The 22,957-nt window shown below is 40.7% G+C and overlaps 1 protein-coding gene across 4 annotated transcripts in view; it reads right to left on the minus strand.

Annotated features, from left to right (window-relative positions):
- LOC144687771 (uncharacterized) overlaps positions 1 to 22,957 on the minus strand; it is a 74,916-nt gene that overhangs the window by 45,762 nt on the left and 6,197 nt on the right. For all 4 annotated transcript variants that reach the window (XM_078554264.1, XM_078554266.1, XM_078554262.1 and 1 more), the window contains exon 2: positions 15,596 to 15,794. In XM_078554264.1, coding sequence (XP_078410390.1) covers positions 15,596 to 15,794 — 199 coding nt within the window. The remainder of the gene's footprint in view (positions 1 to 15,595; positions 15,795 to 22,957) is intronic.

The raw sequence follows: 22,957 nt of genomic DNA on the forward strand, positions 1-22,957 counted from the left end.
TTTCAGTAAGGCTAATTTATTTCAGATAACCCTAATTTCACATTCAAACTGAAGAACAGGGTTGTCAGAAATAAATTAGTCTTGCTGAAAGGAGAAGGAAATCTGTACGCCAAACCACAAACTGACTGAGATCCATGCTTCTTGTTCATTTCTAAACGGAGTTTACTTTTGAGAGAATAAACCACGATATATATATTTTTTTGACAAAGCAATTTCCTTTCTAGTGACAGTTCAATACCAATCTACGTGATACCTCAGTTTATACAAATTGAAGGCAATAGAAATGTTATTACGACACTTGGACCTGAAAATTATGTTGTGCTGCATCCAATTTACAGGCACAAGATGGATGCCTAGAATTCCAAAATGGCAGACTGCATGCACATGCTCATTCCAAACTGGAAGTGCACCACCCGCCATATTGGATTATATTCCTCCATAGGCATCCTGGGCACATGCTATTACCATTAAAAACCGATTATAAAATTTAAATAAGGATCTTAAGCTTGTTGCAAGGATGCTTTTCTCAAAGTGGTCACTGTCTTGTCCTGTGTTAAACTTGTTCAGTAAGTCACAGAGCTAACAGGTGACAAGGACCCTGCAATAACTCTATTTAAATAGTTTATTCTCTCCAAGCATGTGAGCCACCATGGAGCTGACCACTTGTTTGACAGAATGGCCTCCACGCTCTGAACGAAGTCCCAACATATTGGAATTAGACTCCTTCATCCTCACCCAATACATACAAACTCACTGACAGTGTACCCAATACACTTCGCATTCCCTGGCCTATGTCCATCAGACTTCTTTGGTCCCTCAAAGTTAGCAATTGTGTCTTCTGCAGAAAAGCTACTATGGACTTGGATGAAAGAACCAAATGTATGGTTGCTGAATTTGCTGATGACACAAAGATAGGTAGGAAAGTAAGTTGTGAAAAGGACATAAACAGTCTGCAAAGGGACACAGATAGGTTAAGTGAGTGGGCAAAAATTTAGCGGATGGAGTGCAATTTGGGAAAATGTAAACTTGTCCACTTTGGCAGGAAGAATAAAAAAGCAGCATTTTATTTAAATGGAGAGAGATTGCAGAACTGTTAAGGTACAGAACAATCTGGTGCTCTGGTACATGAATGAGAAAAAGTTAGTATTGTTATGGCACAGGGATACTTGAAACAGCTGCCACAACTTGTTTTGCAATTTGTATAAATTTCAAGACACATGCCTTGAATTCAGTAGTAATAAGACCACCAAAAGTCTTACAAGTTTTTACAAAGCTAGATTAAACATTTATTAATATGAGAAATGATTTTAAACACATACATAGATCTACAAATTACTATGATAACTTTCTAGCTCCCCTACTTAATCTGACTCCCAGTTACACTTTCGTTAAGGCAACAGTAGATTTTAAAAGATCCAGGCAAGGTGACACAATACCCTGAACCATTCGAATTCAAAATGAGTTTTCTTAACTTCAGTTATTTGAAAATAGCAGCTTGAGGCATAGATGCTTGAGGCTTTTCACACTTGTTAGATCTTAAAAATACCTACCCTTACACACGGCCTTCGCTCCTTTATACATATCTTCCCCTTTGAATGCAAATTCCCATTGTTTCACTATGTCTTTGGACTTTATATTTCTGATAATAAAAATCTCTCATAGCACTAAGTTTTACCAGTAACCTTTGGGGAAAATACACACAGTTTCTAAACTCCACCTGGCTAGGTGACACATTTCACCCCTCTTTTGAAAACAATCTAGTCTGGTTTATTTAAAAATGCAAATGTCCTTTTACAGCTTACATTCTAAACTTCCCCATGTTTACATCAAAGCCTTTAGACCAACTGCCTTTAATCTAATTAAGACACACATACATATTACAATAAATTCCAATAACATTATGAAAATTATTATACCTTCCTGACATATGTAGGTACAGCAGGAAAATTGGGAAGGCAAATGGAATGTTGTCATTTATTGCAGGGGGAATGGAATCTAACAGTAGGGGTGGTTTGCTACAGTTGTACAGAATGTTGGTGAGACCACATCTAGAGTACTGTGTACAGTTTTGGTCTCGTTTAAGAAAGGATATAAATGCATTAGCAGCTTAGAAGAGGTTCACTTGACTGGTACCTGGGATGGGAGGGGTTATCTGATGAGGAAAGGCTGGACAGGTTGGGCCTGAATCCATTGGAGTTTAGAAGATTGAGAGAGGTAATCTTATTGAAAACCTAAGATCCTGAGGGGACTTGGCAGGGTGATGCTGAAACAATGTTTCCCCTTTTGGGAGAAACCAGAACTAGTTCAAAAATAAGGGGTCTCACATTTAAAACAGAGCTGAAAATAATTTTTTTCTCTCGGAGGATCATGAATCTTTGGAGCTCCCTTGCACAGAGAACGGTGGAGGCAGAGCAATGAATATTTTTAAGGCAGAGGTAGATAAATGTTTGACTAAAAAGGGAGTCAAAGGTTATCGGGGTAAATGGGGTTGAGGTCACAATTTGATGAGCCATGATCTTATTGAATGGCAAAGCTGGCTGGAGGGGCCGAATGGCCTACTCCTAATTCATAAGTTTATAATCTTGCCAGACAGGCTGTAACCGGTGCAGAAATTAGGGTTGCAATAATGGTGAGAATAGGGGCAGAGGAGGTGGACTCAAGTGTGATGCATCTTCTACTTCTTCTTAGGCAGTCTCACGGGATTGAGGATGACTTGCTTCTACTCCAGCTTGATGAGTACTGAGAAGGCTAACAAGTCCACTGAATGATCTGCAGACTCTGCAGGACAGGAAGTGCTTGAAGGGTTGGGTAGATGGGTTGTTTGGAGGTTTATGCACCTGTTTGCGTCCTGCCGACGCCTCAACTTCACCTCTGCATGTTCCTGATAAAGTCTCTCAATGTGTTTGGTGCCTTCCCGGATGAACCTTTGCCATTTTGGTCAGTCACAAACCAGCAGATGTTTGGCCTCTTCAGGGATACTTTGAGGACATTCCTAAAGTATTTCCACTGTCCTCCTGGGAATCTCCTGTCGCGACTGAGTTTCAAGTGGAGCAGCTGCTTTGGGAGTCTGATATCAGGCATACGAACTTCCTGCCCTGCCCAGCGAAGCTGGTTTTGAGTGATCAGCAATTCGATGTTGGGCAAATTGGCTTGGGAGAGAACACTGCTGTTGGACAACCTTTGCCACTGAATTTGGAGGCTTGTGTGAAGGCACAGCTGGTGATACTTCTCCAGTGCTCTGAAATGCCAGCTGTATGTTGTCCAAGTCTCCAAAGCATATAAGAGTGCAGAGGTCATTTCTGCCCGGTAAATCATGACCTCAGTTATGCAGTGATTATATAAGGCTGGAAGGGAAAAGGGCAGGAGGGAGAATGGAGGGGTATTGTGAGTTGTATACTTGCAGGTGCAAGGAGAGAACAATTAATGAGAGAAGTAAAATTCTTACTGGACAACTCTGGTGGAGTCTTTGGAGTTTTTTTATGCACTGCAGGCATGTCTTGAGAGCCAAGCTCCTGGCATTGACCTCCTCAGCAATCTCTTCTCACTGGTGGCAGAGATGTTCCCTCTATGTCCTCCTCCTAGGATCAAAGAGGGAGGGGAACAGGATGGCCCTCCTCCTGTCAACAGTCCATACTAAGGCCTCCAAAGCCGCATCTAAGAACTTGAGTGCCCTCTCCATGCCTCTTCCAGCCATTTTAGACTTAACAATATTTCCTTTTTGGCTGCAGCTAGCACATCACCCCTTTAATAGGACCTGGCTGTTTCTGGGGCTCGAGTGAAGACCAATTTCTCACTCTCTCAAACAGGTGTGCAGCTGATAAGAAGTGGGGCTGATGTTGGCTGCATGCCTGATTGTAAGTGAGCAGAATCTATTTTGCGTGATCCCTGTAACCATACGAACAGACAATGGTGTGCACTCCAAGGGCAACATTTTGCCCTCACTGGTGGTGAGTTTGGAGGCAAGAAGAGCATGTAATTAGGTGGGATGGTGGGGTACTGGAACCGGCCACCTTCCTGCCTCTGCCAGAATTGAGATCCGGGCAGGAAGGCCCATGGTTGACCTTCCCACCATGCCATCTATCGAGATCCTCAAGTGGCCAATTAATGGTCACTTAAAGGTCTCACCCCACCGCCACACGGGGCCTGATGCCATGCTGACATCTACGGCAGCTAAAACAATGTGTCCAGCTTGTCATGCCCAGATGTTGGGTCCCTCGATCAAAGGACTGATCGAGGAAGTGGACACCAGGAAGGGTTTCAGGGTTGGGGTTGCACCACTGACAGCCATCCCCTGACTTCACTGCTAACCTCCCTATCCCCGCTACCCCCACCCAACGAAACATCCCACCCCCTCATTATTTACTCTTGGCCTGGGTCACCCAGTGATCGTGGGACTCCAGTAGGTGTTTTTCCTGCATTAACCACCACCTCCCCTCTGGCACTGCAGAGCACAAGAGTGGTTGGCAGCTCTCGACAGGCTAGACTTCTGTCCTGGGGTCTTGATTCTGGGGAAGGCCTGCTGGTGGCCTCACCATTGTCTCACTGGCTTGTGATCTGGTGAGCTTTCCCAAAAAGAGGCAGCTTGGGTCTCTTGACAGCAGGCAAGACATCGGACACCTCAACAAGATTCTGATGTGACTATTTTCAGGCAAGAATTAACTTGTAAACCTTTGTAATCTTTAGCCACATAACTGTTCACTCTTGTTCAGACCATCATTATTTCTGTGCCACTCTCGGGCACGTCCCAGCGGCACTGTAATGAAGGTTAATAAGTGGCTTGCAATAGACCAGAACAAACACAACAAAATATTACCTTCAAATGGGTTTTCTAAAAATTATGAATGTTTTCTTAGATTCAGCAGTTCTCGCAACATCTCAGCTAACAACATAAATATAGGTAAAATGCATATCCATTCAAGCTCTCTAAGTAAGCAGCTTTTAAAATGATGAACATCATAAGCCATGAGAAGGTTCTTGGCAATCCATAAGTATACTAATAGTTAATCCACTTACTGATGAATGGGGGAGCTCAGCAAACCTTCAGTATGACTGCATCCCACCGTACTTGTGGATTTAGACTGGCAACAAGGTCACACGCAATACGTTTGCAGCAAAATTTTGGGATGCACAATTAAACACAGTGTTGGGTGCCTAGATTTTAAATGTGCTAACACTAAACAAACAAAGCATGATGCAATGGAAGACAAAATTCTCATCCAGTCTGTGAATCTAATTTCTCCTTCTGGATTTAGCTCAACGCTATATAACTTTCTTTCAAACTGTGTTTGAACCTTTATCTCAATTTGAACTGTAATTTTAAGATGCTGTAGCTGGCACTGCATCCCACAGTTGAGTTTAATTATGAAACAGTCTATATACTCAACAATGGATAGACAACTGAAATGCTTAAAAAGTTAAATATATGTATATTCTGGCAACCAGAATCGTAAGGGAATATTGGCACTGGAGAAGGTGCAAAAAAGATTTACTAGGACAACTGCAGAACTAAGAAGTTATACCTATCAGGAAAGATTAACAGGCTAGAAAAGACAGAAGTCTTTAAGATTTGAAAGGGTTTGTTATGATGTATGGAGAGACCACTTGCAACGGAGAGCAGAATTAGCAGCTATCAATATGAAAAGTCATTCATAAATCCAGTATGGAATTCAGAAGAAACTTCTTTACCCAGAGAGTGGTTAGATGTGGAACTCACTACAAGGAGTACTGAGGTGATCAGCATAGATGCATATAGGGGGGAGCTATATGGACAAATGAGGGAGAATGGAATAGAATGATACGTTGATGAGGTTAGATGAAGGATGGGAGGAAACTCGTGTGTTAATATAAACACCTGCATGAATCTATTTGGCCAAATGGCACGTTTCTGCGTTACAAGTACTACATAAATATGCACAGAGAAATCTCAATACCAAAAATTACCAGTGAAGAATTATTTGTACTGTATTTTATTTGAACTGCTGATGCTCCACTGTGTATAAACAGGTGCCTTTTGATTTTTTTAAGCCACAGTATCAACAGTAAGTTGCAGCAACATCATGCAAACACTGATGTAAACCGATAGTCATTTGGGCAACAGGTGAAGTTGGCTGTTTCACGCTGGTACTATGCAGTAGCAACACGAGTGGTATTCGCCACTAACAGGCTGCTGCCGTCAAGCCAAAAAAGACGTTCTGCCTATCACGCAAATGGGTAACGTGGTATATGAATTTCAATGCCTGTGTGATGCTAGGTATGTAGGCTGGATGTCCCAAAGACTGGCGGATCGTATCAAACAGCATGTCCCAGCCATCGTTCGCAACGGGCAAGGTACAGACCCGTTCCCAACCAGCCCATGCTTGCGAAACTCAGAACGCAGTGTCCAACATCAGATGAGATTCTAAAGATTGGACAACTTTTGCTAAATAATCCTCAGTGTGCTAAGAATCATGACAATCAGTTTAAGATTCAGTCGGGCTCAGTGTGGCACATTTGCGTGTACTGGAAGCTACCTATGTTAATACACAGGGCCCTGTTCTTTGCAGGCAGAAAGAATATCTACACACACTGTGACTGTCTCAGCTAAACAAAATAAGTGACAGCCATTCACTGACTTGTTCCTCAGAGCAATGCCTTGACCAGAATCAAGTTGCTTGGCTTAAATTTCAAACAATATTGGGCAGTTAACTGTCTGTCATAATCAATTGGTGCATTCCTCGTGGCAACACCTCCACTAGAGTCCACTTGCCAACCAATCAGCACTCTCTTCTCATACAGTATAAATTGTTGTTTTCCCCTTATATTGGTATTCGTGCGACATGTCCTAATGAGTGCAAGGCAAAAAACTTCAACATGTCTCTTTTTTCAGCAATATTGATATAAACACTGATTTCAGCAAAAAAACACAAACAAACCGCACTAGTGGCCTTTAAGACAAAATGGCCAAATAAGTTTTTGAAACCACAAATTTTATTTGATAATTGGGAAAACTGGCTTCGAGATATGCTGAGGCCAATAGTGCAAAGGAACAGGTTTAAACACCATATTGCTGCAGTGTTGTCACCAGGCCAGATCTGATGTCTTTTATATGCCTATACATTGGAGAGAATTCACATTTAAACCAGTCTCTTGCCAGAACAGTATAAACAGTTTGTTCCAGGGCTGGAGCCACTGCAGATCGGGAGGTTCAACCCAGTTCCACCCAACTTTTACAGGAGTTATTATCCAGAATGCTCCATAAGTACCTCCCATGTTAATAACTTAAATAACTTCTGCTTGTCAGAAGTCTAAACAGTACCTGTTGGAGAGCAATAAAAGGTTAATATACACAGCTTATCTGTTTCAGTTGGGGATGCAGTAAGCTGGAGTGACAATTTATTTCCAATCAGGGAGCCATATCTAAGAGGTTTGTTTTTGTTTGTCCAATTAGATTATCAGGATATGTATTTGAAACACCATATTGTTTTAGATGACTAGCAGAAAATCATCAGTATAAGTTTGAGTTACTGCCCATTGGCTAGGCATCCATTGGTAACTTTTGTATGTGCCTGCTGGTCAATATCCTTCCTACTTTTCAGTAATATCTGAGACAAATCAGCAGTGTTCAGTTCACAGCTTCGATTTGTCTCCCACTTTTTAAATATGTATCTGAACTCCCAAGTTTCTACTCTTCCAACTCTTTCAAAGTTTAACTATTTAGTGTGAGATTTTCTCCACATTCTTCCTCCCAAAATTAATTACTTCTCATCTTACTGCATTAAATTTCAAAAAAATCTGCTGGGGTGATCATTTCTAAATGGGTTTGTAAGTTGAAGCTGCTATCCATAGAAAGAATATTGATCAGCAGTTAAGGAGCTGAAATGGTTTGAATGTAGTTGAATTATGGAGTTGGTCCAAAATTGATCCTTGACATGCAAGCTTTGTTTGGTTTCTTTACAGAATGAAAGAAAAATGTTCAATACTTCCCCAAATCAGGCATGGGGATTTTTTTAATTCTCCCATGAGATTTTGTGGTCAAGGGGTGGCTTTTTGGTCTATGAGGTCTCACTGTTGCTTTGATGCTCTTTTCTTACTTTTTAAAAAAATGTGTATAAGTGTAGCATATAATTCTCCAAAAAAAAAGGTTCATTTTATTTTAGCTGTATACTGGTCTAAAACTACCACAGGTTCTAAAGAACAATTTATGAATCAATTATTTGAATAAGCATAGTCCACATGGCCTCGCAGACAGAGGGGACAGTACAACATGCAAAAGAAAAGGTACATCTGACAATTTAGATATTTAAAAACTCAAAGCTTACTGGAGTTATTAATATGACAAAACACTAATGGAACAGTTCTTTACAAAACTACATCTGAAACATCACAATCCACTAATGAAAAGTGTATTTATACTACAAATTTACTGGTGGTGTGAACCAATTTCCTCCAAATTGGCAGTGGATGAAGTCAGGGCCTGACTTGACTCTGAAGTAAAGGAGAGAGGGGCTAATCTCGCCCTGCTTTAGTTTAACACTTCATATGGTCATGAAGAGGTGGTGCTGTTGACCTCCTAAGCACTTTTTCAATCTCAATTTAAACAGCATCAAGAGGAATTCTCTGCTCCCCGATCTCTAAATATTTAAATTTATAACAAGAATCATGGCATGCACTGAGTTCGCTTCTGGACAAGCCAGTTAAAGTTCCAGCTAACAGGAGCCAAGCAATCCAAGTTGGATCTTAAATTGCCAAAAGAGACTGGTGGACATATACACAAAGGTAGTGCAAGACTTGCATATCCTAAATTTACCAGGCTACATCAGGTACAAAATTCATCGTAATGCATTAGGTTATATTTAAAGCAAAGTTAAATTGTAAATTAAAATGTTAATGATGGTACTGTAAATTTAGAAGTAAACTTTTATATCAACACTGCCGCATGACAACTAACATTACATTCACTTTTATAGTAAAATTTAATGTAATGTCATAAATCCATGGCTGTATATCAAAAACTTTTATGTGGCAGCATCGGTGGAGAAGAAAACAGTTGACGTTTCGAGTCCTCATGACCCTTCGGCAGAACTGAAGTATAGTTAGGAGAGAGGTGAAATATAAGCTGGTCTAAGGTGGGGGGCAGGGGGAGAGAGAAGTTGAGGGTGGGGTGGTTGTAGGGATAAGCAAGCAGTGATAGGAGCAGATAATCAAAAGATGTCACAGACAAAAGGATCAAAGAGGTGTTGAAGGTGGTGATATTATCTAAGAAAAGTGCTAATTGAGAATGGATGGCAGGATACTCAAGGTACAGCTCTAGTGGGGGTGGGGTGGAAAGACTAACAAAGTTTTAGTTTTAGATTTAAAAATAATGGAAATAGGTGGGAAAAGAAGAATCTATATAAATTATTGAAAAAAAGGGGAGGGGGAAGAAACGGGGTGGGGATGGGGGGAGGGGGAGTTTAAGATCTAAAGTTGTTGAATTCAATATTCAGCCCGGAAGGCTGTAAAGTGCCTAGTCGGAAGATGAGGTGCTGTTCCTCCAGTTTGCGTTGGGTTTCACTGGAACAATGCAGCAAGCCAAGGACAGACATGTGGGCAAGAGAACAGGGTGGAGTGTTAAAATGGCAAGCGACAGGGAGGTTTGGGTCTTTCTTGCAGACAGACCGCAGGTATTCTGCAAAGCGGTCGCCCAGTTTGCGTTTGGTCTCTCCAATGTAGAGGAGACCGCATTGGGAACAACGAATGCAGTAGACTAAGTTAGGGGAAATGCAAGTGAAATGCTGCTTCACTTGAAAGGAGTGTTTGGGCCCTTGGACGGTGAGGAGAGAGGAAGTGAAGGGGCAGGTGTTGCATCTTCTGCGTGGGCATGGGGAGGTGCCATAGGTGGGGGTTGAGGAGTAGGGGGTGATGGAGGAGTGGACCAGGGTGTCCCGGAGGGAACGATCCCTACGGAATGCCGCCGGGGGGGTGAAGGGAAGATGTGTTTGGTGGTGGCATCATGCTGGAGTTGGCGGAAATGGCGGAGGATGATCCTTTGAATGCGGAGGCTGGTGGGGTGATAAGTGAGGACAAGGGGGACCCTATCATGTTTCTGGGAGGGAGGAGAAGGCGTGAGGGCGGATGCGCAGGATATGGGCCGGACACGGTTGAGGGCCCTGTCAATGACCGTGGGTGGAAAACCTCGGTTAAGGAAGAAGGAGGACATGTCAGAGGAGCTGTTTTTGAAGGTAGCGTCATCAGAACAGATGCGACGGAGGCGAAGGAACTGAGAGAATGGGATGGAGTCCTTACAGGAAGTGGGGTGTGAGGAGCTGTAGTCGAGGTAGCTGTGGGAGTCGGTAGGCTTGTGGAAATTGAGACAGAGAGGTCAAGGAAGGGAAGACGAAAGCATGAAGCAGCACCGAAGTAATCATCGATGTACCGGAGAAAGAGTTGTGGGAGGGGGCCGGAGTAGGACTGGAACAAGGAATGTTCCACATACCCCATAAAGAGACAGGCATAGCTGGGGCCCATGTGGATACCCATAGCTACACCTTTTATTTGGAGGAAGTGAGAGGAGTTAAAGGAGAAATTGTTCAGTGTGAGAACAAGTTCAGCCAGACGGAGGAGAGTAGTGGTGGATGGGGATTGTTCGGACCTCTGTTCAAGGAAGAAGCTAAGGGCCCTCAGACCATCCTGGTGGGGGATGGAGGTGTAGAGGGATTGGACATCCATGGTGAAGAGGAAGCGGTTGGGGCCAGGGAACTGGAAATTGTTGATGTGACGTAAGGTGTCAGAGGAATCACGGATGTAGGTGGGAAGGGACTGGACAAGCGGAGAGAGAAGGGAGTCAAGATAACTCGTCAGGACCTGGAAAAATTTATTAATTTTGCTTCCAATCTCCACCCCTCCATCATTTTCACAAGGTCCATCTCTGACACTTCTCTTCCCTTCCTTGACCCCTCTGTCTCAATTTCTGATGATAGACTGTCCACCAATATCCATTACAAGCCTACCGACTCCCACAGCTACCTCGACTACAGCTCCTCACACCCCGCTTCCTGTAAGGACTCCATCCCATTCTCTCAGTTCCTTCGCCTCCGTCGCATCTGTTCTGATGACGCTACCTTCAAAAACAGCTCCTCTGACATGTCCTCCTTCTTCCTTAACCGAGGTTTTCCACCCACGGTCATTGACAGGGCCCTCAACCGTGTCCGGCCCATATCCTGCGCATCCGCCCTCACGCCTTCTCCTCCCTCCCAGAAACATGATAGGGTCCCCCTTGTCCTCACTTATCACCCCACCAGCCTCCGCATTCAAAGGATCATCCTCCGCCATTTCCGCCAACTCTAGCATGATGCCACCACCAAACACATCTTCCCTTCACCCCCCCTGGCGGCATTCCGTAGGGATCGTTCCCTCTGGGACACCCTGGTCCACTCCTCCATCACCCCCTACTCCTCAACCCCCACCTATGGCACCTCCCCATGCCCACGCAGAAGATGCAACACCTGCCCCTTCACTTCCTCTCTCCTCACCGTCCAAGGGCCCAAACACTCCTTTCAAGTGAAGCAGCATTTCACTTGCATTTCCCCTAACTTAGTCTACTGCATTCGTTGTTCCCAATGCGGTCTCCTCTACATTGGAGAGACCAAACGCAAACTGGGCGACCGCTTTGCAGAATACCTGCGGTCTGTCTGCAAGAAAGACCCAAACCTCCCTGTCGCTTGCCATTTTAACACTCCACCCTGTTCTCTTGCCCACATGTCTGTCCTTGGCTTGCTGCATTGTTCCAGTGAAACCCAACGCAAACTGGAGGAACAGCACCTCATCTTCCGACTAGGCACTTTACAGCCTTCCGGGCTGAATACTGAATTCAACAACTTTAGATCTTAAACTCCCCCTCCCCCCATCCCCACCCCGTTTCTTCCCCCTCCCCTTTTTTTTCAATAATTTATGTAGATTCTTCTTTTCCCACCTATTTCCATTATTTTTAAATCTAAAACTAAAACTTTGTTAGTCTTTCCACCCCACCCCCACTAGAGCTGTACCTTGAGTATCCTGCCATCCATTCTCAATTAGCACTTTTCTTAGATAATATCACCACCTTCAACACCTCTTTGATCCTTTTGTCTGTGACATCTTTTGATTATCTGCTCCTATCACTGCTTGCTTATCCCTACAACCACCCCACCCTCAACTTCTCTCTCCCCCTGCCCCCCACCTTAGACCAGCTTATATTTCACCTCTCTCCTAACTATACTTCAGTTCTGCCGAAGGGTCATGAGGACTCGAAACGTCAACTATTTTCTTCTCCACCGATGCTGCCAGACCTGCTGAGTTTTTCCAGGTAATTCTGTTTTTGTTTTGGATTTCCAGCATCCGCAGTAGCTTTTAGCTTTTTGTTCTTAAAAACTTTTATGTATTTGCTGGCTGAAAACCACTGAGTTTTAAAATGCTGAAACAGCATTCCTGTGATTTGAAACAGCAGTTTCTAAGATGGCTGGTCATTTGCATGATTGTACCTTACACGCTCCAAAGTCATTGAAATAGAGTCATCCTATCTAGAAAACTTCACCAGAAACAACTACCCCTAAGGAGTGTGAATGGGACCATCTCCTAACCCATTCACAAAGTATCCAGACAATTACCTGGGTACTCAACTGGGTGGAGACCAAGCATTAGACATAATCACCTCAGACAATGAACTCTAGCTGAGAAAGGAATTCATCCAGCCATAATCTAATCAAGTAAACCATGGACCTGGAATCCACTAGCCACAGTTTCAGTTACTGGTCTGTTGGTGAGAGAGGATCATGTGACAAGCAAACTAACTCTCTTTTGTATTTAAGAAACTGCTTCTCTCCAGGACATAAAACAGAAGAGACATCATAGAAGCAGGACCCCTGACTGGGCCACTGTCTGTCTGCTTCTTTCTCTCCATGCAGCCTGAAAGCTTAAACTCCATCTGCTGATCAACCATTTATCCACTGCAGGCAGTGTTAAGAAGTAACCCAAGCAGCTGCTGACTCCAGAACAGACAGAAATCATCTGTCAATGTATTTGAATCGTCTTGACACCAAATCCAGAGAAACCATCGAGCTCAGACTGAAACCATCCAAGCCATCAAACTACAAGATTCATATACCTTTAACTTTTATACCTTCATTGGACTCTTAATCTATCCTCCCAATCTGTAAATTACTTGCGTGTGTGAACCTTGAGTGCGTGTCTGTGTGAAAGTTGGAACGTTTTTGTTTTTTTTATTAGAGTGGGTTAAGTACAATAAATACAAATGTCTTTTAAAAAAAAATACAAGGGAACCTGTCTGTGTACGTCATTTACATTCACAGCATGTAAACAGTTAAACACTCACTGAATTGGCAAGCATATCCTTTTCTGCAGTCAGACGAGGAGTGGGAAACAAAGGGGAGCCATTGTACCCTTCCTCACCTGACCATAACAGTAAACTTAGTTCTGGCTTTTAGGGGAAATAATCTGGACAAATTTACACAGGTTATGATCAACTATAAAATTTAACAGAGTACTGAACAGCTTTGAATTTTCAAAATGTGCAAGTTGGTACTTTATATAGTTTCATTCACAATAGGACCATAATTACCTACTGAAACTGAAGAAGCCCTATGTACACCCACTTCCTTCCCGACCCCCAGATTTCACTGTACATTTTTTTTTTTATTTGCCTGTAACCAATATTTTACTTGCATCTTACACTGTCTGTATGAACATTTAATTGCATGTAGTCATTTCCATAGATCTAATACAAGCAGATTTTGACTACCTGTTTTTATTACCCATGTTCTTTTTCACCAACAAGGCGTCTCTCCGGCCTTGTACAATACAGTTTTCTAGCTTAGACCTGACTTTAGCAAAAAATAAATTGCAAATAAATCAGAAATGGGTACAAAGTTCCACTAAAATGGATATTCTGTAGAGCTTCACTGATGAATGTCAAAATAGTGTAACAAAAGGAATACAAGAAACCATAAAACATTGCAATGTATTTATTTTTATATCTGCTAGCTTTTCATTCTGCCATATCATACACTATTCCTCTTCAAAGCAGACAAACAAATTGCTGCCAGGTCTCAGCCAATGATACTTCTCAATTGAAGGAATTTGATCATGTCATGAAAGTATAATAATTCTCATAATGTTATTGTGATTTATTGTAAAAGTGGGGGTTGGGGTGTGTGTGTGTGTGTGTGTGTGTGTGTGTGACAGAGAGAGAGAGAGATTTAATTGAATTGGAGACAGCTGGTCCAGAGGTTTTTATCAAAAGGGAAGCTAGGTTTGAAATGCTAAATATGTAAATGTGGCTGAAGTTTTAGAATGTGAGGTGTAAGGAATATTTGCATTTTTAGATAAATTAGGTTAGTTTGAACTTCAAAGAGATGGTAAGATGTTACACTTAGCCAGAAGAAGCTAAGCCAAACAGTGTGTTTATTTTTCCCAAATGTTATTGACAAAATTAGTACTATGAAAAGATTTATATTATGAGAAAAGCAAAATTGCAAAAAACATATGGGAATAATGGAATTTGCATTAAAAGGGAGGAACATGTATAAAGGAGATGAGCTTATGTGTAAGGGAGAAGGCATTCTAAGATCTAAGGCAAGTGTGAAAAATCTCCAGCCTCTGTGCATAAAGTCGCTGTCTACAGGAACCGAAGCTAAGAAAACTCACTTTGAATATTACTGTCCAGGGTTTTGTGTGCTTTGCCTGGGTTTGTTTAAATCTATTTGTTTTTACTGTTGCCTTAACAGAGGTGTAACTGGGACCCAGATTAATTAGAGGATTTAGGAGTTATTATGGTAGTAATTTGTAGACCTATGTGCTTACAATCTTTTCTTTTTTAAAAAAATGTTAATTTAGTTTTGTAAAAAACCTCCAAGTCTCGGTGGACTTATTACTACCAAATTCAAAGCATGCATCTTAAATAAAATACAAATTGCAAAACAGTTGTGGCAGCTGTTTCAAGTTTCCCTCTGAAATTTGAGCAGCTCAGCATTTACCACCTGCTGTGCCATAACAATACTCTGATGTAACTGGTTTAAATACTTGAGTCAGTCTGAAACTGCAAGACCCAATGTAATGGTGAGTTGTCCACAATGTACACATGCATCACACAGCAACAACAGCATAGAGGTCTGCTATTCATGTGGCACAATTAGTAACTTCAGATTCACTCGGACTTGCTACTCGTCTCCATCGGCATAATTAGTAGTTTAAGATTCTCTCAGACTTGCTACTTTCCTTCGTTTAAAATCACTTTGCTCAACAAAACGCCTTCAGAAATCTAATTCTTTGTAACATGCTGAGTCTGGAAGCACTCATTGCTCCACAGGCGTAAATTGAAAAACAGATGAAATGGTTTGTGGGACAGATCATAGCTCCCAAGATGTTTCATAATATGTCTTTTCTCTTTATAGACGTGGGTGGATGTTCTGTATATTTTTGGCATTTTCTATTATTACTTGTGATACCTAGCTATCTAGTACCAATGTGCAATAATCTGTTTTAATTTACCCCTTTCAACAATTTTCAGAGGAAGTAAAGCAATATTAGAGGAAAAAAAAAATCTGTGGGGCCTAAAGGGTCAATGTGGAGTTTATTCTCTTACCTGCGAAATCAAGTCCTTTATCAACGTGTTTAACTCTGTAATGTGCTCTCAAGATGACAGGGTCCAGGTAGGCTTCAGTCACACTACAAAAGGGACAGTGCATGTGGCTACCTTTAGAATTAGAAGAACATTTCTCATCCTGGCAGAGAACTGGATTGTAGTTATGCTCTGTTCCTTTAACCCTCACTGATGGATGAGTCTGCACACAAAATCAAGGTAGAAAACATAATTAGACAAATGCCACCCAAATACCCTCTTTAAAGAACTATTCACCCATTAATACAACCACTTTTATGTTTAGTACCATGCCTGTTCAACACGTTGTGATTCTAAATCTGTAAGCTATGTGGAGGTTGGGTGAAGACAGCACATTCACAGAAAGTAAAGATTGCACTGCACATCACAGCTTAATTGGACTGCAAAACATCAGTTCATGTTCATAATCCTCTAAATAACAGGGTTCCTGGTCTCATTGCTTAGTTACAGGGAGGTAAAATTGGCAGTGACTATATGATGTCACAAACATAGCAAATTGCTCAACAACAGAATTAGCTGAAACCTTAGAGAGCCACATTCTCCATATGTGGGGCAGGATATTTTCTGTATTCTGTATTTTCTTCTCCAGGTTAATTTTTACAAAAATAGTCATGAACAGGTGAAGGTGACTTATAAAAATGATAATGCACTTTTTTATTACTATTATCCCGCATCATCTTCACAACTTACAGAAAAGAGTGATACAAGGAAAACTAAACCACTAAGAACTGTAAAACTGCATTAAAATCCATTCAAAAAAAAACTTGCACTTGCATAGCGAGGGCGGGGGGGGAAGGAAATACAGGCAGAGGAATTTAAATGAAAACTCCACCTTCAACTCCCATTCAGAATGGGGATTAATCAGACAAAGGAAAGGTCAAGTTCACCATAGCTTATTTATAAATAATTACTGGAAGAGAGAGCTGCTTCTGTTTATTAAGCTGACAACAATGACCTGCCTCAGGGCAGTCGGATCCATTTAGTATTCATGGAAATTCATACATTCCTCAGTGTGGCACATGGCCTTGTGCCCCCGCATGACCAACACTTTTAAAAAGGAAGGGTAGTGGGGAAAACTGCAAGAGAAAACAAGCTTCATTATAATCTCAATGTTTATTACAAAGATAAAGTGCAAAGTAACTTCCATTTATATCACACCTTTAACATAGAATAACATCTCTAGTTGCTTCACAGAAGCGTAAACACTGTCAGAAATTGACGCTGAGCCAGAGAGATACGAGGAGTGGTAACTAAAAGCTTGGTCAAAGACGTGGTTTTTCAGGAAGAAGTGGAGAAATATTTAGGAAAAGAGTTACAGAGCTCATGTCCTGGACAGCTGAAAGCACAGTCATCAATGCTGAGGGAAAGAGAGTGAGGGGGTTGACAAGATTCCTGAGTTGGAGGATCACAGAGGGTTGAGGGGCTGGGCAGATTAGAGATAGGAAGAGTGAGACCATGAGGTGATTTGAATGAAAGGGTAAGAATTTTAAATTGCAAGATTTAGGAGACCAAAATCTGCTCAGTGAGCACATGGGTGATGGGTGAGTCTCTGTCTTCTCATGTCACTACATCTTCCTCCGCCAGTGTTCCATGCAGGTTCTGGCTTGAGAGTTGAAGACCTTCAGGGGCTACATGGCTCTGGTAGTAGAGGGCATTCTAGGAGATGTTTAATCGTTTGGGGTGCCTCCCCAAGGTCACAGTCAACAGAATTTGTTTGGTTGCAACCCCACTTCTGCATAAGGGCTTTGCAGAGGCACTCGTCCTAAGGCAATTGAGACACCGCCAGGTAGACCATGTTTCCCTGGTTCCTATAGGAGATATTCCTCTAGGTTATTAGACAATATGTGCACCTTCATCTCTAGTTGTGTTGACCGATCAGCAAGCCATCAGCTGTGGGGGTTACAGTTTAGGAGCTAGACAGAATGTAAGAAGCTGCCCCTTTGTTGCTGGCTCTTCCTGGAAGAGAGGATAATGAGGTTCACTGATCTGCTTTGTTCATTCTACTCCTGTTGTAACTTGCCTCCTTATGGTGGGTGGGACAATAGCAGTAAGCACGTACAGATTGTTCACTTTAGTAGGTTTCAGGCAGCCTCCAGTAGCTCTATAAGCTGCATTGAGGATGGTATCTGACTTCCAGAAATAGGGAGAGCATTCCTGGACTAGCCAAATATATTAAGCTGCTAAATAGCACAGGGCAAGGGCAGCTGTTTGCAATGTTCTCAGACCAGTTTCCTATTCAGAGCTGACCAGATTCCTTAAGATATTGTTTCTGGCTGCCATCTTCACCCTTACTATGAGGACAATGATGACATGATCTTTGAAGCTTGGGGTGCAATCAAACATTATTCCAAGGTATACTGCTTTATGGTTATGTGCCTGTGTTCTCCCATACCAATGTATGTTCTCACTTTTCATCTTAGGAATAGAGGTGCAAAGAACTGATCTGTGTCTTTTCAAGGTTGGCTGCAGATGTGGAGTGAATTAAAGAATCTTAAAGAATCTAAAGATTAGATGTATTCTATTCAGGGCTATTTGACTCATCATGCTTCTGCGATATAGCTATCTTGTAGGTCCCACACCCCTACTCTTGCCTCACAGCCCTGCAGATTTACGGAATCATACAGTGGGGCTTGGTGCTGTTGGAACACAGGCAGCAAAGTTTTAGTTAATTTGGCATTTATATTTGGTAGAGGATGGATAGGTTGATCAGAAGAGCACTGAAATAGTCAAGTATGGATGGGGGGGGCTGGTATTGTAGAGATAGAAGCATGCAGTCTTTGTGATTGAGCAGAATACGGTTAGAAACTCAGCTTTAAGTCATTTAGGATGACGAGGTGGCAAATAGTCAACTTCAACATGAGCAGTGGATGATGACAGCAGTTTTGAAAGAAAGGGTGACAGTACCCAAGGACAGGAAACCATTTACAGTGTCAGTAAGCATGGAGGCTGGTAAGGGAAGTTGTGCGATGAACAGTTCAGAGAGCAAGAGGCGGGCTTCCTGGAAAAGACAAGCTTGAAAAGGACATGAGGGAGAAAGGGGAGGGCTAGAGAAAGATGTATACTCTGGGCTAAGGCAGGCAACGATTTGAGGTATGTAGCAGAGATAGTTGATCAGATTGTCTAAATCTTAGTGACAAATAAGTCCATGAGCTCTTGGATTTTGTTGGGGGTAGGAATAGAGGAGGCAGGAGAGAACGATTTAAGGATATAGCATATACTGGAGTAAAGAAGCCAGAGATTATCTTTTCACTCGACCAAGATCCTGGAGTAACGAACCTTTTAAAGCAGGGGAGAGGAAAGCCCGATAGTGCTTTATGCCAGATAGTTTACACGTCTAATAGCAAAGAAACATTTTATTCAACAACCTTTAAATTTACTATATTTGAACTACATTTGATTTCTGAATGTTTGTTAATTTTGTCAAAGGAAAATATGACATGGTGTATGTGGACATTAATGAATAGCTAAGTTATATGTAGTACACTGTTGCTAAAATATCAGGCTCATTTCTGATCTATTAAATGCTTCCACTGTACATGTTTAAAATTACACTTAATTCAGAACCAAAATGTTTATGTAAATTTACTGCAAAAAACTAATATTTTTAACAAACACCTAAACACATTCCCATATACAGTCTTCATCTCTAAATGAGGGTAACCTAGGACAGTCATGGAAATTCAATGATTCATTTCTCAAGGTAAATACACATCTAATAAGCTGGTCTTTCCGAATACACCATCCATTTTAAATACTGCATTTTGACTCTCCGCTGCTGGATTAACTGAATGGGCTAACTGATGTAAATAATTAGTATTTGTTAGCAAATTGAGAAGTACCATAATAGCATTATGACAAGTACACAGTGACTGTCCATTTTTCAGCCATTCTTAATGTTTCTAAAAACATGTCTGCAGAAAGTTAAATGATTGCATCATTCTGATTGGCAGTTCTAAAATAAAGGAAAAAGTGTTAATAATTTATCAAAGGACAAAAGTAATCCCCTAAAGATAAATATTAACTCAGAAAAAAATAAGATAATAAAGCATGATAGTGTAAATAAATATCACTTTCTATTATATTTAAAAATACAATCTCAACTAAAAGTGTAATTCTATAAGAAATTACATTTAATTTTGATAGGTTAGAACATAAAAATTCAGGAAACTTTGCTTATTTTGAAAATACTAATTTGGACCACAAATTAACAGCTTAAAAAAAAAATCATACAACGTACATGAGGTGTAACTATTGCCTCACTACGTTTCAGCTTGACCTAGTCAGTAGATCTCTCACTAATGAGTGAGAAAGTTGTTGGTTGAAGCCCAAAATTCCTCTATTAATCAAAACTATTAACAGATCAACTGGTCACATGTCTCATTTTTTAAGGGATTCTGCGGCATTCAAACTGGCAACTAGGTTTTCCTCCATTCCAACAGCTGACTGCCCTTCAGAAATAATTCATTGGTTGTGAAGCACCTTAGAAGTCAGGGAAACAGAATGAAAAGCAATACAAGTGCACCATTCATTTCCCTTCTGAGAATCAAAACTCCCATTTCTAGAAACAGCAGTTGTTGCTATTTTTATCTTGACTGGTCAATTCTCCAAGGCTAAAAACTACTGTAAAAGCATAATCACTTCATTGAACAAATGAAAATTATGGTTGGCCATTCTTTCAAGTATTCCATGAACTGACACAAAATCATTCAAAAACAAAAAGTGCTGCCATTTTGTGACAGCCACTGTATAGCAAAGCAGAATACCAAATTTGCTATTTTTGCACCATCTTGTAAGCCATGCACATCTGTTCAAATTCTACCTGTGTAATAAGTTCATTGTTGCAAACAGTAATGAATGGAAACAAAACTTCATTTATTTCTTAATCATTAAATAAAATTAGAATAGAATATACTATATATTTTTACCATCATTACCTCACATTACAGATTGTGTACCATATCCATGTACTGAAAGCTAGTACATGGAATAGGTTTTCAAAACCTTCATTTATATTAAATTTTATCATTTGCATTAAATAAATTCATATCCAATGAAGACAAAAAATAAGCTGTCAAATTTTATTTTAACTTTTATTTAGGCTTTGCAAACTTGTCAGTTTTCAAACATGAAAACCTCTCAGACCTGACTGCTGTCAGATCACATTAAAATTAAAATGGCATCCTAGCCATATATGGATATGCACTCTGCAGAGTGAATTTTTCAGTCAATCATAGAGGGATATAAAAAGGCCGATAGTCCTTGATAAACCTCCTTGTTTGGTGAATAGTTAAGACAAAAAAAAGCAATTACTGGGAATGTGAAAGGGAGGCAGGGGAAAGAGTACAAATTTACATGGCAACAGGGAAAGGACAATATTGCTGTAGTGATTCAAACATTCAGATATCAAGTGTTGATAATTTTATAGCAAATACTAAAGCAAATTGGTGGTGCTCACATGGCTTGTGAATTCAAATGGACGCTCACCCGAACAAATAATTCATTTTTTTCTCAAACCCCTGTCTGACATATATTCATAATAACTTAACAGAATTTTAGGATAAGTTTAAATCCATTTTTGTCTTTTTTTTCCATCCAGTTCAACTGCATTTTCTGAAGGGATTTTAGTGACCAGCTGCCGAGTACCATTTATAGAGATGTTAACTTAACCCCATCTCTTTCAAAGTATTGCTCCAAACGTTCCTATGCTATAATGTTTTACAGCCTCTAACCTCTAACAGTTTATGTATATCACCTTCTTTCAAGGTTGCTGTCAGGAAATTCTTTTTCACAATGATCACGCAAAAAAGCTCTTCACCAACCAAAAAAAAATCTTCAAGCAAAATAAATTAAGAAAACAATAAACTGTCTCCAAGAAGATAAAAGCATCAGTCTGCACGCTATAGGTATTAGATAAATAAAATTAAACACTTAGACATGTGGTGTAACAAACTAACCTGCTACAGTATATTGGTTTCCTCATTCACATCAATCTTATGAACAGATTAATAGAAAATAATTCGGCCCATTTTCACGGATCTATCCAGAGAAACCTGCACCATCTAACTGCTTCTTAAAAGATTTTTGTATTCATCATCATACCCAAACACTGTGAAAAAGAGCTTGTGCCCTAAATTTGACTTTCGGCAATCGGCCCTGAATTGCTTGAAACATTGCTTCAAATTTACCTTTTCTAGAATGTATTATAATAAAGTCTCAGAACAATGTACATTGTAGCATAATACTTTCCAATTCTGCTCTGCTTATGTAATTATAAAGTTCAGCATTTGATCCTTCATTCTTGTCAGTTAGCATGTCTTTGGTCTCAATGACATGGCAAAATCAGTGTTGTGGGCGCTTATCTTATACCTCTGGTGCGATCTTTATGGGCCCAAAAAGCATCTGCTTCACAGCTGTACAGGAAATCATAGAAGGCAGATGGGTGGAAAACAGTTCAGCTGCTAAGAGAAAAGGGATGCCATGGTGGACGCACCTGCAACCTTCTCCCAACCATGCGGCTGCAATGGCTGCAAGGACAACAGGCAACAATTAAGCAGACGTGGGACAGGTTGTCCATCATTCTCTGTGAAGCTTGTCAATGTCTCAGAAGGACATTTATACTGCTAAGCTAGGAATTTCTTGCCAGCTGAACCAGTGCCAGCATTCTATGAACAAGAAATTGAGGAATTTTGGAACTGACAAACAGGCACAGCAAACCTAGCTTGATACAAAATTAAGGAATGTCTTCAGCCTAGAGTGCCACAAAGCAAAAGGCTGCAGTTCAATATTGTTAATTTTCAGATACCAGCCATCAAGCATCTATTCTGCCTGCACATTCTAAATTATCCACTTAAATTTTCTCAAGCATACCTAGAGAGGAGGAGACAAAACTAATAGAGAAAATGAAAAGAAGGCTGCACTCTAAATTTGAAAAGTAAACTATGGAATGCAATCTACAAAGCTTTATTTTTCATTATAAGTTACATACCTAACCAGTTTTCAAGGTTTTTGGCAACTGAATTTCATAACCTGGAGAGCATATGGTCAAATAAGCAAAGCTTCCAACAGATGTATTTATGAATTTAAAAGGACAAATGCAGGCGAGCACTTCTCATTAGTACTGCTGATCCATGGGTGTCCCTCTCCGCTAATGTTTTGCCCTAGTTTCCAATACATCAAAAAAATGGACAAACCAGAAAACTTAAAAGCCATGTGGCTATCAATTCTAAAAGTTTCTCTTTATCTCTCTATTGAGAAATTGTTCACCTTTGAATCTATTGTCAATTCCAATGTTCCTTAGTAATGCCTCCAAAATATTAAGATAGAATT

Source organism: Cetorhinus maximus, chromosome 12, assembly GCF_964194155.1.
Source record: "Cetorhinus maximus chromosome 12, sCetMax3.hap1.1, whole genome shotgun sequence".
Classification (NCBI taxonomy): domain Eukaryota; kingdom Metazoa; phylum Chordata; class Chondrichthyes; order Lamniformes; family Cetorhinidae; genus Cetorhinus; species Cetorhinus maximus.